Here is a 15,463-nt window from a genome sequence, read left to right as displayed (position 1 = left end):
GGGGTGTCGCCATCACAGGCGGCCTGACAAGCGAACGACCGGCATCACCTCCATCCAGGAGGAGGGGGGGGGGACGAGGACGAGGACGAGGATAAGGAGGAAAGGGAGAAAGAGCAGAAGGAGTAAAAGGGAGGAATAAACACCACGCGTGTTTTCTCTCTTTTTTTGTTTGTTTGTTTTTGTTTTTTTTTTGAGGGGGGGGGGCGTGTGTGGAAATAAGAAGGAGACTGGATCAACCACCGGAGCTGAGTAAGTCGTAATTTTGCCTATTTTTTTCTCTCTCTCTCTTTTTCCTTTGCAGCAGGGCTTCAGTCACAGGGGAGGGTCGAATGTGGGTGGGGGTGGGGGGGTATTCAGATGTGAAAAACATGAAGCTCGCATACTGATAGATATTTAGCTTTTGGCATCTACCGCCCCCCCCCCCCCTTAGCCCAATTTGTGTACCTGACAAGTGTAAGTGGACATGTTTATGCCAAAGCTATATCGATCTAACTGTTATGATGCTGAGAGAAGGCGGCGGCAGGGGGGGGGAATAGGGGGGAGGGTAATCTCAGCATCAGCACCAGTATCCTCATCCCTCTTATTTTGATTTTGATGATGCTGACTTGTTTCTTTCACCATTGCGTGTGTGTGTTGTGATGTGAGCAGTCTGCTGCTCCAATATGGCGCACGGTGTTGGCCATGATGACATAGCCCTGTCTGGAATCCGTAGGGGGGGGTGCATGAGGGGCTAGGGGGGGGCTTTTATGAGTATATTTGTATATTTGCGTGTTCATGCTTAGGTGACGACATCCAATCGCAAACTGCTGTGCTCAGTTTTTTTGTGCAGTGAAGTGCCAAGTACAGTATGCTGTTTTTTTTTTTAGCTTTTTTTTTGTATATCTTTGTCATATAAATACTCCATATACAAATATGGCATGAAAATACTAATATATACATGTTTAAAACTACATAAATATATTAAAATAAAAGTCAAACTGAGTATTTTTGAAAAAAAATCAAATGATCAGAATTTAAAAAATCTAGCAGCAATTCATATAGCATAAACATGCTAAGTCATTTCACAAAGTAAAAGACAATTTAATAGACATTCATATATTCCAAATATGATGCTAATGAAATTAATTTCACACTGAGTTTAGTTTTGGTGAGTTGAAACCTATTTAAAGGACAACCGACGTCTGCGGAGAAGTTGTGTCTACAATTTGTAAAATGGCTTCAAATGACTTCTACTGAGCGTATTTGACAAAAATTCCACCGCATATAGCGATATTTTACCTTTTAAGACTCGCGCTGCATTTTCCGGAAGTCTTGTTTTTGAGTCGGTGACGAGTCCGTTTCCACAGGCTGATAAATTCCTTACATGGAGCTTGGTCGCCCTCCTCTGGCTCTTTTTGGTGCAACACGATGTTTTCAGACCAAACAAGTACAGCAAAGTATATTGACGTGATGGAAGGACTGCTACAATGTGTCCTTTTTTCGGTCAGGGGCGTTCCTTCAGTGACGTAGGGTGAGGACTCGTCACCAACTCAAAAACAAGACTTCCGGAATATTCAGCGCGAGTCTTAAAACGTAAAATATAGCTATATGCGGTGGAATTTTTGTCAAATACGCTCAGTAGTAGTAGTAGTAGTAGTAGTAGTACTTTAGTCATTTGAAGTCATTTGACAAATTATGGACACAACTTGTCCGGAGATGTCGGTTGTCCTTTAACGCTCTATGGTCACCATGGTAATGTTTAAACGTGCCTTCAAAATAAGATACACCACAAAAACAAGTACAAAGCGCATGAAAAATACAACTCACTATAACTGAATCAGTGGGACCAATAAGCTTGTTTCTCTGCAACGAGACGGTCCCATCTCGGGATGATGGGAGACAATGACACCCAAAGTGTCTTTTTTGCTAGCTTACGGTGGGCTAATTTTAGCGCTGTGTATCACGTGACCTCGACAAGCGTTTTGACATGCGTCAAGAGTAAATCATAGACGCATGTAATCTGGTAATTCATGCATTCATTTTTCAAAATAAAACATAGTTCAGATAAAAAATAAAACAGAAATTATGTATTTTTTTTTTTCTTTTTGCGTGGACCGCTACCAAATGACCCACGGACCGGTACCAGGGATTGGGGACCTCTGGCCTATACAACAGACGCTACATGCTAACAAGTTTCAATGCTAACGCAGTCCGATGCGTTGACCTCCATGTGCGCTCGAACCGGGACAAGAATGTTTATGTGTGTGTAGCTAGGGACTATTGTTGTCTTTTTTTTTGAAGGAAGGAAAACGTGGAAGTGTGTAGCTTAGTTTCGGAGAGCAAAGTAGTTCTCCAGCAGTCAAGTGCGGGGGGGGGGGGGTGTTACGTGGGGGGGGGGGATTAGTTTCCTTTCTCTTCCAATGTAGATCGTGGGTCATTAAGTCAAGAGTCATTTCACTGTCATCATTGACTGTGTGGAGTGGAAACTTGTTTTTATGACTCGAGTGTATTTGGTGGGGGGGCCAGGTGGGGGGGTCAAACCCATTTATTCCTTGCCAATTTTTTCTTCCCCGTCGGTCTTATCGTTCAAAGCATCCGTGGGTGAAATATGACTCTTTCATTCTCTCCGCCAAGTAATTCGGTCATCGCATTTGAAAAAAAAAACTAGTGTAACAAGTAACGGAAGCCACATTGATTGATTTTTATCTTGCAATACCAGAAAAAAATAGCTTTATTTGGTGCATTTCCCACTTTTTCACACCAAATGGCCAAATAAAACTAAATATGTAATCTGGCGTTTTCGCGCTTCATGTCCTGTTTCGGCTTGTGTTGGCGGAACGCGGACCAATCAAATACAGCAAAATACATTGACGTGATGGAAGGACCGCTACAATGCGTCTTTTTTACGGTCAAAGGCGGTCCTTTAGTGACGTCACGTACGGACTCGTCACCAACTCAAAAACATGACTTGCTGAATATTCAGCGCCAGAGTCTTAAAACGTAAAAAATGCGGTGGAATCTTTGTAAAATAGGCTCAGTAGAAGTCATTTGAAGACAATTTTACAAATTATGGACACAACTTGTCCGCAGACGTCGGTTGTCCTTTAAATATAATATTTCTGCTATCCCCCCCCCCCCCCCCCCCAACTCTCAATCCAGACAGTGAATGAAAACTTGTCATCATATTTTCCCATTTGGATGCGTTTAGTTACATTTTACGCCTCATGTAAAGTGGATAGCCTTATGCTATTAGCGGCAGGGCAGCTGGGGCTCTATGCGGGCCCTTAATGTGTTCCTTTCCTGGAAATGCTACGCTCATCGGGGGAGGATTAGCTCCGTCATTAGTCAGCTCTCTTGCAATTATTGACAATGTATCACTTTGTTTGTTCGAGACCGCTGCTTCCTGTTAGCTGTGTTTTCGCTGAGCTTTCCGTACTGTTCTGACAATGCCGTAAAATTGATCTATTTCATTTATGAAGCCACGCCCACAAAACACCAGAGTGGCCAATCACAGTCATTTCTGGGTTTTTTTTGGACTACACAGTGAAAAAAACATAATGATGTTCGATTCCAGTTTTTCTTCAACTAATACCGATACGAGTACTTGATTCTCAAGTACTTTTGAGTCATATATTTCCCCACAAAAGTGACCGATCGATTCAAGAAGTCCTTCCGTATCAATTCCAGCCATCTGGACTCGCGTAAGATGACACAAATTCCCAGCAGACAAATCAGTCCATTTCCAACGGAGCTTGGGGGCCATCTTGTGCATTTTCAGGGACGCTACGTTGCAGTCCAGACGCCTCAAAATGGCACGGAAGGACTTCTTTAATCGATTCCAAACATGTATGCTTTCCTCTTCGGAACTATTTGAATCATATTCATAACTGGATGAGTCACAAGAAAGCATATTCTCCCAATCTGAAGCCATTGTTTTGATTTTGGAGCAAGGCAAGACGTCTTGGCGTGACGTCACGAACAAGGGGGCGGGACCTTCTGAAACTGTCCACTTCCGGTTTCAAATTGAAGTACTTTTTAGACACTTTAAGTCATTTTTATTGGTGTTTTTCATTTGACTAAAAATATCAGCCAGCGTGTTTTGGCAATTTTAGATGCTATCAAACCTTTTTCTGATGTCAGTTAGGAAACGAAAAAAATGGTGTCGGTTGTCCTTTAAATCCACATACATATATAAACCCGAGCTCTGGCTAAACGTAATCATTCATAAATTGAGATGAACCTCGTCAATTATATTCCGAATGTTTTTGTTTTGTTTCGTGGCACGCTAGATGTATTTTTTCGTGTCAAATATCAAACTTGGGGTCAATTAAAGTTGAGAAACGCTGAGCTAAAAGGCTTTTCAAACATCAGGGCCATTTATGTAAGGCAACATTCAGATAGCGCGAGTGTCTTGTGTGCGCAGTCGCATGGGAGGGGGTGTCTGTTGGGGGCGAGGGGTCGATCAGATGATTGCGCTCGTGACGCCGATGTGGTTTGTCGACGCATAGCGGAAAGCACTCTTGTACCTCTGAGGCTCTGCTTGTGTACTGCTTGTGGTGAAATCATCTCCTCCATCAGGATGAAAACTTGATGGCGGCGTGACGTGAACGCAGAAAAAAAATGGAATCCATTGTATTAGTGATGGGAATTCCGGCTCTTTTCAGAGAGCCGGTTCTTTTGGCTCGGCTCACTAACACGATCCGGCTCTTTTGGCTCCCAAATGGCTTCTCAGTTTTGTTGCTTAATAATAAATAATAATACATTTCATTTCCAAGCACCTTTCAAAACTCTCACGGTCACTTTACAGTCGCAGGATCGTTTTTTTTTATGCGGGTGAGCAGTGACAGCCACATGCGCCAGCGTTCACTCAACCCAAAAGTAACTCAAATAGATAGAAAGCTAGCTAGCAGATAGATAATAGATAGCCAGCTAGGCAGTTAGCTAACTAGCTAGATAGCCATGTAGCTAATAAATCGCCAGCTACATAGCTAGCTAGCCAGCCAGATAGCTATAAGGCGCACTTATTGTTTTACTTAAATAATTACCTAACAAAAATCATGTAGAATTATGTGAAAAACAAATTAAAAATACACTATATCAAATATTTTCATTTATATGGCTTGATGTGTATGTGCACAGAGAGCATCCACTAACCTTCACTTTCCCTGTGGTTAGTCTGGTCTGATAATTAGCTGTCACTAATTTGCTTTTCATATTAATAATGCTATCATACCAACTAGTAAAAAATATAATAATTGAATAATAATAAGTATCTATTAACTAGCTAGATAGCTGTCTATCTATTTGAGATACTTCCAGGTTGAGTGAACGCTGGCACGTGTGACTGCCGCTGCTCACCCGCACAAAAGATATCATGTGACTGAAAAGTGTCCTTCAGAGTTTTGAAAGGTGCTTATAAATGAAATGAATATTATTATTATTATATTGTATATTATTTTTAGTATTATTTATTATTATTTATTATTTAGTAATATTTATTGTTATTTATTATTATTATTTATTATTATTATTATTATTATTATTATTATTATTGTATTATTATTATTATTATTGTATATTATTCTTATTCTTATTATAACAATTATTATTATTATTATTATTACTATTATTGTATATTATTATTGTATATTATTCTTATTCTTATTCTTATTCTTATTCTTATTCTTATTCTTATTCTTATTCTTATTCTTATTATTATTATTGCTGTAATTCTTATTATACAGATGAAGACAATTAGACGGACACTTGCATCATTACAAAAAAATATGTAACAATCGAAATTATCGGATAATTTTTTTGCTCGATGCTAATGCTAATGCTTGATTGTAAATATTAGCAAATGTGTTCAGATAACAAAAGGGCTTTTCTCAGTCTAACAAACCACTTTTCCCAGTCTGACCGCCGCCCTTTTTTTATTGATATATTTTTTTTAATGCATGAGCCCTTGTCTGGAAATCATTAGAAGCAGAGCAGGAATCTCCTGCTGGCACGTTAGCATGCCTCCTCCACCGCCGCCTCTCCTGCACTGGAAAGAATCCAAAGCAAAGTCAAAGCAACACGTATCGAACTTGTTGACATTTTGTTGTCGTGGACGGCCAAGAAGAAAATGGCGCGGTCAGCAAACGTTTGCTTGACCTGCTTCTCTCTCTTTTTTTTCTGGCCGCTTTTAGGATGGATGAGGTGTCGCAAGAAGAGAGGCTCCAGGTCATCGCTGTGAGTAGAAAAGCAACACGCGACATCTTATTGGCTCACCGTGACGACGCTTTGAACAACCAAATCTGTTTATGTGCCATCTGGCACCGCCAGAGGACATCACTGAGCGATGCACTTTGGCGCTCCCTCTATGCTTGTCATTTCTGGAAAGGACAACCGACGTCTCCAGACAAGTTGTGTCCATCATTTGTAAAATGGCTTCAAATGACTTCTACTGAGCGTATTTTAATAAGATTCCACCGCATATAGCTATATTTTACCTTTTAAGAGTCGCGTTTTTGAGTTGGTGACGAGTCCGTACGTGACGTCACTAAAGGAACGCCCCCTGACCGAAAAAAAAGACGCATTGTAGCAGTCCTTCCATCACATCAATGGATTTTGCTGTACTCGTTTGGTCTGACAACCTCGTGTTGCACCCAAAAGCCGCCAGATGAGGGTGTCCAAGCTCCATATAAGGAATTTATCAGCCTGTGGAAACAGGTGGCCACAGGAGGTCGCCATTTTGTGCCTCTTTTTCGGTGAGACATTTCCCCTCAATGTTGCCTCAAAATGGCACGGCATAAATTATTTAATGGATTGCAAACATGTATGCTTTCCTCTTCAGAACTATTTGAATCATATTCATAACTGGACGAGTAACAAGAAAGCATCTTCTCCGAAACTGAAGCCATTGTTTTGATTCTCCAGGAAGGCAAGACGTCTTGGCGTGACGTCACGAACTGGGGGCGGGACTTTCTGAAAATGCCCAATTCTCAGCTCAATTTCTTGCAGATTTTGGACACTTTAAGTCATTTTTATTGGTGTTTTGCATTTGACTCAAAATATCATACTGCGTATTTTCGATGCTATAAAATGTTTTTCTGGTGTCGTCGGTTGTCCTTTAAACTTGAAAACTGTTTTTTTTTTGTAATTCATGTCTACGCTTTTGGGTGTCCCATCCGAATAATGTACTCGTTTGTTTATAGGAGAAAAGGAAGAAGCAGACGGAGATTGAGAACAAGAGGAGGCAGCTGGACGATGACCGACGACAACTCCAACATCTCAAGGTACGCTCCACCCCAACCAAACTAAACGCCCCTCAAAAAAATTAAACAGCGCCGTATTGTTTTCACAACATTTCGTTTGGTCTTAAAAGGCAAACGAAGCCAGGAGGAAACGATGTAAAAGGATGTCATGAATCACTAATTGAATCCATTTGCTTTATTGTGAAAAGATGTCTTTCAGCTCCCTTGATTTCACGGCACCACAGCGACGCCCTTTTCCTTCCCCGTCTCGTTGCTTCATTTGGGGCGGCCCAAAAGGATTAAACAAAGAATTTGCTTTAGCTCGTACGCTGTGCCACTTTCAAAATAGTTGTAAAAAAATAATAACAATAACTCGAGTCATTCTCCCCCCCCAAAAACAACAATTCTAAGCATTGCCAGCTAAATTTGTTGTGAAAGAATGTTGTCAAATTATTTGCAAAAATAATTTGTTCTCATATAATCAACTAAATAAATAAATAAATAAATAAATACGTGAAATATGAATAAAATATGGATAAAATTTGAATAGAAAATTGAATAGAAAATTGAATAGAAAATCGAATCAATAAATGAATCAATAAATTGAATGACTAAATGAATGACTAAATGAATGAATAAATGAATGAATAAATAAATGTATAAATAAATAAATAAATTAAATAAACAAATAAATAAATACATCGATGAATGAAATATGAATAAAATATGAATAAAATTGAATCAATAAATGAATGAATAAATAAATAAATAAATAAATACATTCCAGCAATATGTTAGCATGACATTAAATTACTTGGAATGAAATAATAAAAAAATGGGTCTTTTAATATACGTATCAAGAAAGAAATTGGTGACGAAGTGCTGCCTCCGCCAGTGAAAATACAAAATGGCCGTTTCATGATTTTTTTTTTTTTTTTTGGGGGGGGGGGGGAGTTAGCACATTAGCATTTTTGTCATCAAACTCAACTCTTCTGCGCAACCCCGAAGTAACTCAAATAGATAACAAGCTAACTAGCCAATAGCTAGCGAATAGATAGCTAATAGCTAGCAAATAGATACCTAATAGCTAGCGAATAGCTAGCCATTAGCCAGCGAACAGACAGCATGAAAAATGTAGTTAATGATTAGTTAAATCATCAAATTATTGAAAGTTCTAATCATGCAAAACTGAGCATTAATTATTTCAAAATATTATTTCTGTGTATGTGTGTGTGTGTTTTCAGTGCGTATTTTGCTTTAAAATCAGACGAGCGAGCGAGCGAGCGCTCCCTTGATTTATTTTGACCGTCATTAACTGCAAAAACGAGTGTGGAGTCGTGCTGAGCTGCGAACCTTTTAAAGTGCTTCAATCCAAGTTGATGATAAATAAACGCTGCCAGCTCACTGCAGGCCTCCCGGAGCAACGTTAGATTCCCAGTTTAAGCCATTCCTTCAAACAACCCCCCCCCCCCTCGACCCAACCCTTTGACCACAGTGACGGAATGTTCCAAATGGACCACAGATAACACCAGGACCCCCCCCCCCCCCCCCCACACACACACACACACACACACACACTAAATGTTTATACACACACACGATGGCGTCGGCTAGCACTCGACATATCAAGAGGCCACGTTTTTTTCAGGGGTGGGCGTTAACATTATCAAAGGCGTTTGGCCAGGTTGACGATAAGAAGAGGCGGCTAGGGTACTTTGCACTTGGTCGAAACAAAAATATTCTAATAATAATAATACGAAATAATACTAATACTAAAAAAACAATAAACAAACAATAAATAAAATAAAATCATCTCTAGGCCTTCACTAGTGCTATGTCTGAATCAATCCAACCCTTAATCGTCTGGCAGTGAATGAGTTAATTATTGCTGTATTTTCTGGTGAAAAAGATGCACCCAAAAGCCTTGATTTTCTTGAAAAGATAACCCTGCGCCTTATACGCAAGTGCACCTTATATGTGAAGTCATATTGAGCCACAACAGGTCTCGCAACTATAGTTGTTATAGTGTCATCGCCTATAGCAACAGCTGTTTGCTTGTTTAATATTGCATTTATGTACAAGTACATTATCACAAGTACAAACGTAGCGAGTCAAAATGAAACGTAGTCAGAACACCTCCACCGTCGACTTTAAGCGCAGTGACAGAAGTATTTGTACTTCGTCACAGCCGCCCACACTTAAAAATAAGAACGCCAAGATGGCCGTCAGCGTGTGTGACATCTATTTTCGGAATTCGCCTCTTATCGCGTTGCCGTTCGCGGTCATTGTGTACCTCGGCGCGGGAACGCTTCAGCCTCGGACAATGCAGACGGCTTTGGTAGAGGAAACACAGCTTTGTCCCATTCCCGCCCGACAGGAAACGCTTCGCAGACACACACACACACACACACACACACACACACACACACACACATAGGAAGTTGTGATCAAACATCCCGATCAGAATAAATCCATGCTAGCCGTAGCTAATCTTCCTAACCTGCCATCTCGTTGACATAGTTCATCATGTTGCATTGTGTATTCCTTTTGAACCCACACAAAAAAACCCGCTTTGAATTGACCCTCCCACAGCCCACCAAAAAAAAATGGGTCAATGCTGGCAAAATTCACAAAATGGTTGCAAAGGACTACTTTTGTCCAAAAAAATCTCTTCAAATTCTATTTTACATTCAATAATTTTTAATTTGGTAGTATCTTATTTATCCTCTGCATGGAGCTGCTCATACCTGTCCATTATGAGTACATTTGTGTCTTATACTGCCCCTTGGTGGCTAGGATGGGCACCTGCACCTGTTTTATTTTATAAATTTCTGTTGAATTGTCTGATGATACACAAAATAAGGTATTAAATAACTTGATTTTATTTTATTTTATTTTATTTTATTTTATTTTATTTTATTTTATTTTAGTTTAGTTAAGTTTAGTTTAGTTTAGTTTAGTTTCGAACAATCATTCACTCCAATGGGCTATGATAACAGGAGTCATTATTTCGGTGATGTGCAAGTTGGCTTTGGCTAAGATGCGCAGAAAATCATTTTAAAAATCTTCTTTGTTGCTTTCTACTATCTTTGTGACTGCTTTATTTCCTGTATATGATAGCTGTCCACGTTGAGCGCTTTGTTACGATTTCAGCTGTTGTTAAAGCGCTATTTAAATCAATATGTATTGTATTGTATTGTTGGGAGATTGCTTGTAAAATATCATCGTCAACAAATATGGCTGACTTTGCTTTGCACTGACCTGATTCAATATGCCAGTCAATCATAATTTTTTTTGATAGTAGTAAAGTCGTCCCAGTGAGTCCATGTAATGTCCACAGAGGCCCTTGTGTGTGTGCGTGTGTGTGTGTGTGTGTGTGTGTGTGTGTGTGTGTGTGTGTGTGTGTGTGTGTGTGTGTGTGTGTGTGTGTGTGTGTGTGTGTGTGTGTGTGTGTGTGTGTGTGTGTGTGTGTGTGTGTGTACGTGTGCCACAGTTCCGCCCATTGTCTGCTACGTTTGCATTTTTTTATGGCACGGAACAACGGAAAGGCAAAACTTTACAACCACGCTTGTGTATACACTAGTGTGCATGCGTACACGTGTGTGTTTATTAGTACATTACATCATGATGTCATCTCTTGCAGCGCTTGGGCGTGGCGAAATTGAGGCGAGAGAGACTGAGACAAAAACAGAGAGAGAAAGAGAGAAAAAAAAAGAGAGAGAGAGAGAGAGAGAGAGAGAGAGAGAGAGAGAGAGAGAGAGAGAGAGAGAGAGAGAGAGAGAGAGAGAGAGAGAAAGAGAGAAACTGTTTTTTTTAGGTTCGCTGCATTTCTGGTGGAGGAAACGTGTTGAAATAGTGTTGAAAAAAATGCATGAGAGTGTATGTGTGCATTAGTGTGCGGTGTGCATGTGTGTGTCTGTGTGCGTGTGTGCGTGTGTGTGTGTGTGTGTGTGTGTGTGTGTGTGTGTGTGTGTGTGTGTGTGTGTGTGTGTGTGTGTGTGTGTGTGTGTGTGTGTGTGTGTGTATACGCGCACTCCCTGGGAACGTTGAAAGAAAAGCACTTGCACAGATTAAAAAGCTCCAGATAAGAAGAGTCCGTGATCCACTCTTGACATTCTCTCCAACTGCGTCGGAACACCAACCTTTCCGCCAAAATAAAAGTTCACCAACAACCTGATGGACGCAAGACGGCAGGAAACCAAATCAGGAGAAAAGAAACAGGCCCTCTCCAAATTGGTTTTGCATCATCGACAAGGAATTCAAGACTCTGCATTTGTTTTTTTTTTTTTTGTCCGAAGGGAGTTGGAAAAACGTTCCCAGCTGCTTTGGATGATGACCTTTAGGGGTCGCACGTGCGTCACTTCCTGTTAGAGCAGCTGCAAAAAAGGCCCACCGTGGTTTACATTTTGACCCAAGTTTTTGTCATTCTCACTCGAATTCAAAGACCCACAGAATATTGAGTTTTAGGACGACATCAACTTTCAATGCAGCGTTAGAAACCTTCGACTCTCTTCTTTTATCCGAAAAAAAATAGTTAATTCCTAAATTATAAAGGTCTGGAGTTATATGAGCATGAAATGAGGGCAGATGTACAAAATCTGTTGGCTATCTATTACTGTAGTTATCTACTAGCTGGCTAGCTAGCTTTCTCTCTATTTAGCTTTCAATTGGCTATACGGCTATCTAGGTGGCTAGCAATCTGGCTAGCTATCTGTTGGCTATTAGCTATCTACTAGCTGGCTGGCTGGCTTTCTATATATTTAGCTATCTATTAGCTATATAGCTACCTGGGTGGCTGGCTATCTAGGTAGCTATCTGTTGGCTATCTGCTGACTAGTTAGCTTTCACTCTATTTAGCTTTCAATTGGCTATATGGCTATCTATGTGGCTAGCAATCTGGCTAGCTATATGTTGGCTATCTATGAGCTATCTACTAGCTGGCTGGCTTTTGATATATTTAGCTATCTATTAGCTATGTAGCTACCTGGGTGGCTGGCTATGTAGGTTGCTATCTGTTGGCTATCTGTTAGCTATCTACTGGCTGGCTAGCTAGCTTACTATCTATTTCCTTCCGGGTTGAGTGAACGCTGCCACGTGTGGCTGCCGCTGCTCACCCACAGAAAAACTGATCCTGTGACTGGAAAGTGACCTTGAGAGTTTTGAAAGGTGCTTATAAATGAAATGGATTCTTCTTCTTCTTCTTCTTCTTCTTCTTATGATTATTATTATTATTATTATTATTATTATTATTATTATTACAGGCAGTAATCTGATTTTAGACCTCATCGTCCATTTTTAAATCTGTCGTGTCAATAACATATCCCCTTTTTGTCCCCGACAGTCAAAGGCTCTGAGGGAGCGCTGGTTGTTAGACGGCGCTCCGGCCGAGGAGGAGACGCAAAAACGTCTTCAGGAGGAGGAGGTGAAGACCAAAATCCTCGAGCAGGTCATCCTCAGGTCGGTTTTGAGGGCTGACAAAATATTTGCAGCATTTCAAACAGGACACTTTGAGCTTTCAGTGTGTTAGCTTACAGCTAATGCTAACAAGCAATGACTAGCATGGTTTGTGTGCGCACGTGACAGGCTGGAGGAGGAGATTGAAGAACTGGAGACAGGAGTGCCAGCCAATAAGGGTGTGGCCAGAGAAAATGGAGGTATGTCTGGTTGCCATGGCGATGCGCAAATTAGAGATGAAACCATAGCAACGTCTTCCCGGTGCTCGCTCTCTCCCTCTCTCTCCCTCTCTTTCTATCTATCTATCTATCTATCTATCTATCTATCTATCTATCTATCTATCTATCTATCTATATAGGTTTTTTATATATTTTTATGTTATATTTTATCGATATGTGGGTTTTATCTCCCCAACGCTCTCAAATATATATATATATATATATATATATATATATATATATATATATATATATATATATATATATATATATATATATATATATATATATATATATATATATATAAATTATGTTTATATTGGTTATGAACATACTTTTATAAATATAATTTTATGGTGACATAATGTATATATATATATAAACATAATTTATAAATATATATAATTTTTGTAAACAGAATGTTTTTACTGTATATATAAGTTATTCGGTATATACAAGTTTTACACCGTTTATATACATTTTATATTTTTTTCTAATTATTAATTTTTCTTTACTTTATGTATTATATATACTGTATATATATATATATGTGTGTGTATATAATTTTTTTCATCACTTTATTATTTCTATATATGTTTTATTAATACTCTTTATTTTTAATGTATTTATATATATATATATATATATTATTGTTTTAATTATTTTATTTATATGTTACACCCTCAAAAAAGTTTGATGTTAATATACAAAATTTAAATCCAAGATATTTTGATGGAATGATAGTAAGTTTTCTTGTCAAAAACTAATGCAAAAAATATAAGTGTAGTTTCATGTATAATTATTCCTGTTTGAAATATGATTTTTTTTGTTCATTTCGTGTTGAAAGAAAAATGTTTGCGTCATGAAGTACATCCCCTTATTGTCTGTCTCTACCGCCCCCCACAGGTGAAAATGGCGTGGTGCAGACCCCAAAGCGAGAAGTGGCCGGCATGGAGGCCAAACTTGTGGGCCCCAGCCCCGATCAGGCCAGCGCCGACAACCCCGTCACGCTCGTCTTTATGGGCTACAAAACGGTGGAGGAAGAGGTGGAGGGCCGCACGGCAACCGGGGCCGACGTGAAGGCCGAGTTTGTGGTGATCGAGGACGGCGAGACCAAGCCGGCGGCGGCGGCCGGCGACGCGTCCACCGAGGACCAAGCGCCTCCCAACGGGAGCATGGCGGAGAAGGAAAAAGCCGACGGGAAGGAGAAGAAACAAAACTGCAAGTGCTGTGTGGTCATGTGAGCTGCGCGTGTTTGTGTGCGTGTGCGTGCGTGTGAATGCGCTCATGCATGTGTCTGTTTGCTAATACGTTAGCTGGACGTTAGCTTCGTGTGCGTGCGAATGTGTGTGCGCGAGCGTCAGGAGTGTACAATGCTAATTTACCACTTTTGAGAGCCCAAAACGAGCTCCAACAAACAAACAACAAAATAACCACAGAGACTTCAAAGTACTCGGCCTACGTATTTTTATTTTATTTTTATTTCTATTGATATTTTTCTATTTTTCTGTCTTATTGTATTCGGTATATCTTTGTTATTGTTATGATTATGGGACTGTGTACGTTTGTTGTCATTGTTGGGAAGGGAGGAAATTATACTAGCTCACCGGATTGTACCATCTAAAGGGGTCCGGGGGGGGGGAGGTGGAAAACTGAAAAACAAAATAGGATTGGAAAAAAATGTCATTCATATTCCAAACAAGTCACAGACGCTTGGGAATATATATATATCTCTATGTAGGCCTAGCTAGCTATCAGCCGATTTCATATTGCAATATTGTCCGAGATATTATTTTGAATAGTATTTTAATATATTGATATGAAATTATGTTTTATACAGTGTATTTATTTATTTTTATTTGTTATTTTTTTCGGTTCTGTTTCTAATCCATCACGGTTCACGATTACCATGAATTTGCATGTAAACTTTGTGTCATGAACCAGCGCCTTTGACTAACTTGGGTCGGATTTACGCTGCGGGTTCAAATGCCACATTATCACTCCACCAAATATCAAAAAAATACCGACACAAACATACAAAATGTTAAACGGCACATTTAGTTGGCCCGGGATGTAGTTTCATTATATTTGTATGACAGGCCTCACAAAAAAAAATAGTAATTATAATGGTCATAATAATAATAATAATCATCATCAACTGATTGGTTGATTTTCCTGGGGCGCAGTGGATCAAATTAAAGGTACAAGATGGAAAAAAAGAAGAAAAAAAAAGAAAAAAGACTAGTAGTAGATAATAATTAATAATAATAATTCATGCCTGGAACTGATTGGTTGATTTTCATTGGACGCAGTGTATAAAATTAAAGGCACAAGATGAATAAATAAAAAAAAAAAAAAACAATAGTAATAGATAATAATTATTACTATGATTTTTATTATTGTTATTATTATCAGTCGATGAGAAGGTTTCTTCAGCCGTCATCTGTACAGAAACCTTCTCATCGATGGACCACTCCTGTACGACTGAGAGCTTGCACAGACGTATTATTATCAGTGTTATTATTGTTATCGGTGTTGTTATTTTTATGATGATGATGATTTATTATTATTATT

At 39.3% G+C, this 15,463-nt stretch overlaps 1 protein-coding gene across 1 annotated transcript in view; it reads left to right on the top strand.

Moving 5' to 3' along the window:
- Nucleotides 1-15,246, top strand: part of palm1b (paralemmin 1b) — a 15,372-nt gene extending 126 nt beyond the window's left edge. The window contains exons 1-6 of the mRNA XM_089003815.1: nt 1-249; nt 6,171-6,213; nt 7,179-7,259; nt 12,559-12,674; nt 12,801-12,871; nt 13,796-15,246. The exon at nt 1-249 is cut by the window's left edge and continues 126 nt beyond it. Of these exons, the coding sequence (XP_088859941.1) occupies nt 6,172-6,213; nt 7,179-7,259; nt 12,559-12,674; nt 12,801-12,871; nt 13,796-14,133 (648 nt within the window). The 5' untranslated portion in view covers nt 1-249; nt 6,171 and the 3' untranslated portion in view covers nt 14,134-15,246. The remainder of the gene's footprint in view (nt 250-6,170; nt 6,214-7,178; nt 7,260-12,558; nt 12,675-12,800; nt 12,872-13,795) is intronic.
- Nucleotides 15,247-15,463: the final 217 nt, after the last annotated feature.

Source organism: Hippocampus bargibanti, linkage group LG09 (genome assembly GCF_051943395.1).
Source record: "Hippocampus bargibanti isolate YZ-2025 linkage group LG09, ASM5194339v1, whole genome shotgun sequence".
NCBI classification, from domain to species: domain Eukaryota; kingdom Metazoa; phylum Chordata; class Actinopteri; order Syngnathiformes; family Syngnathidae; genus Hippocampus; species Hippocampus bargibanti.
This window is presented reverse-complemented; position numbering and strand designations above follow the sequence as displayed.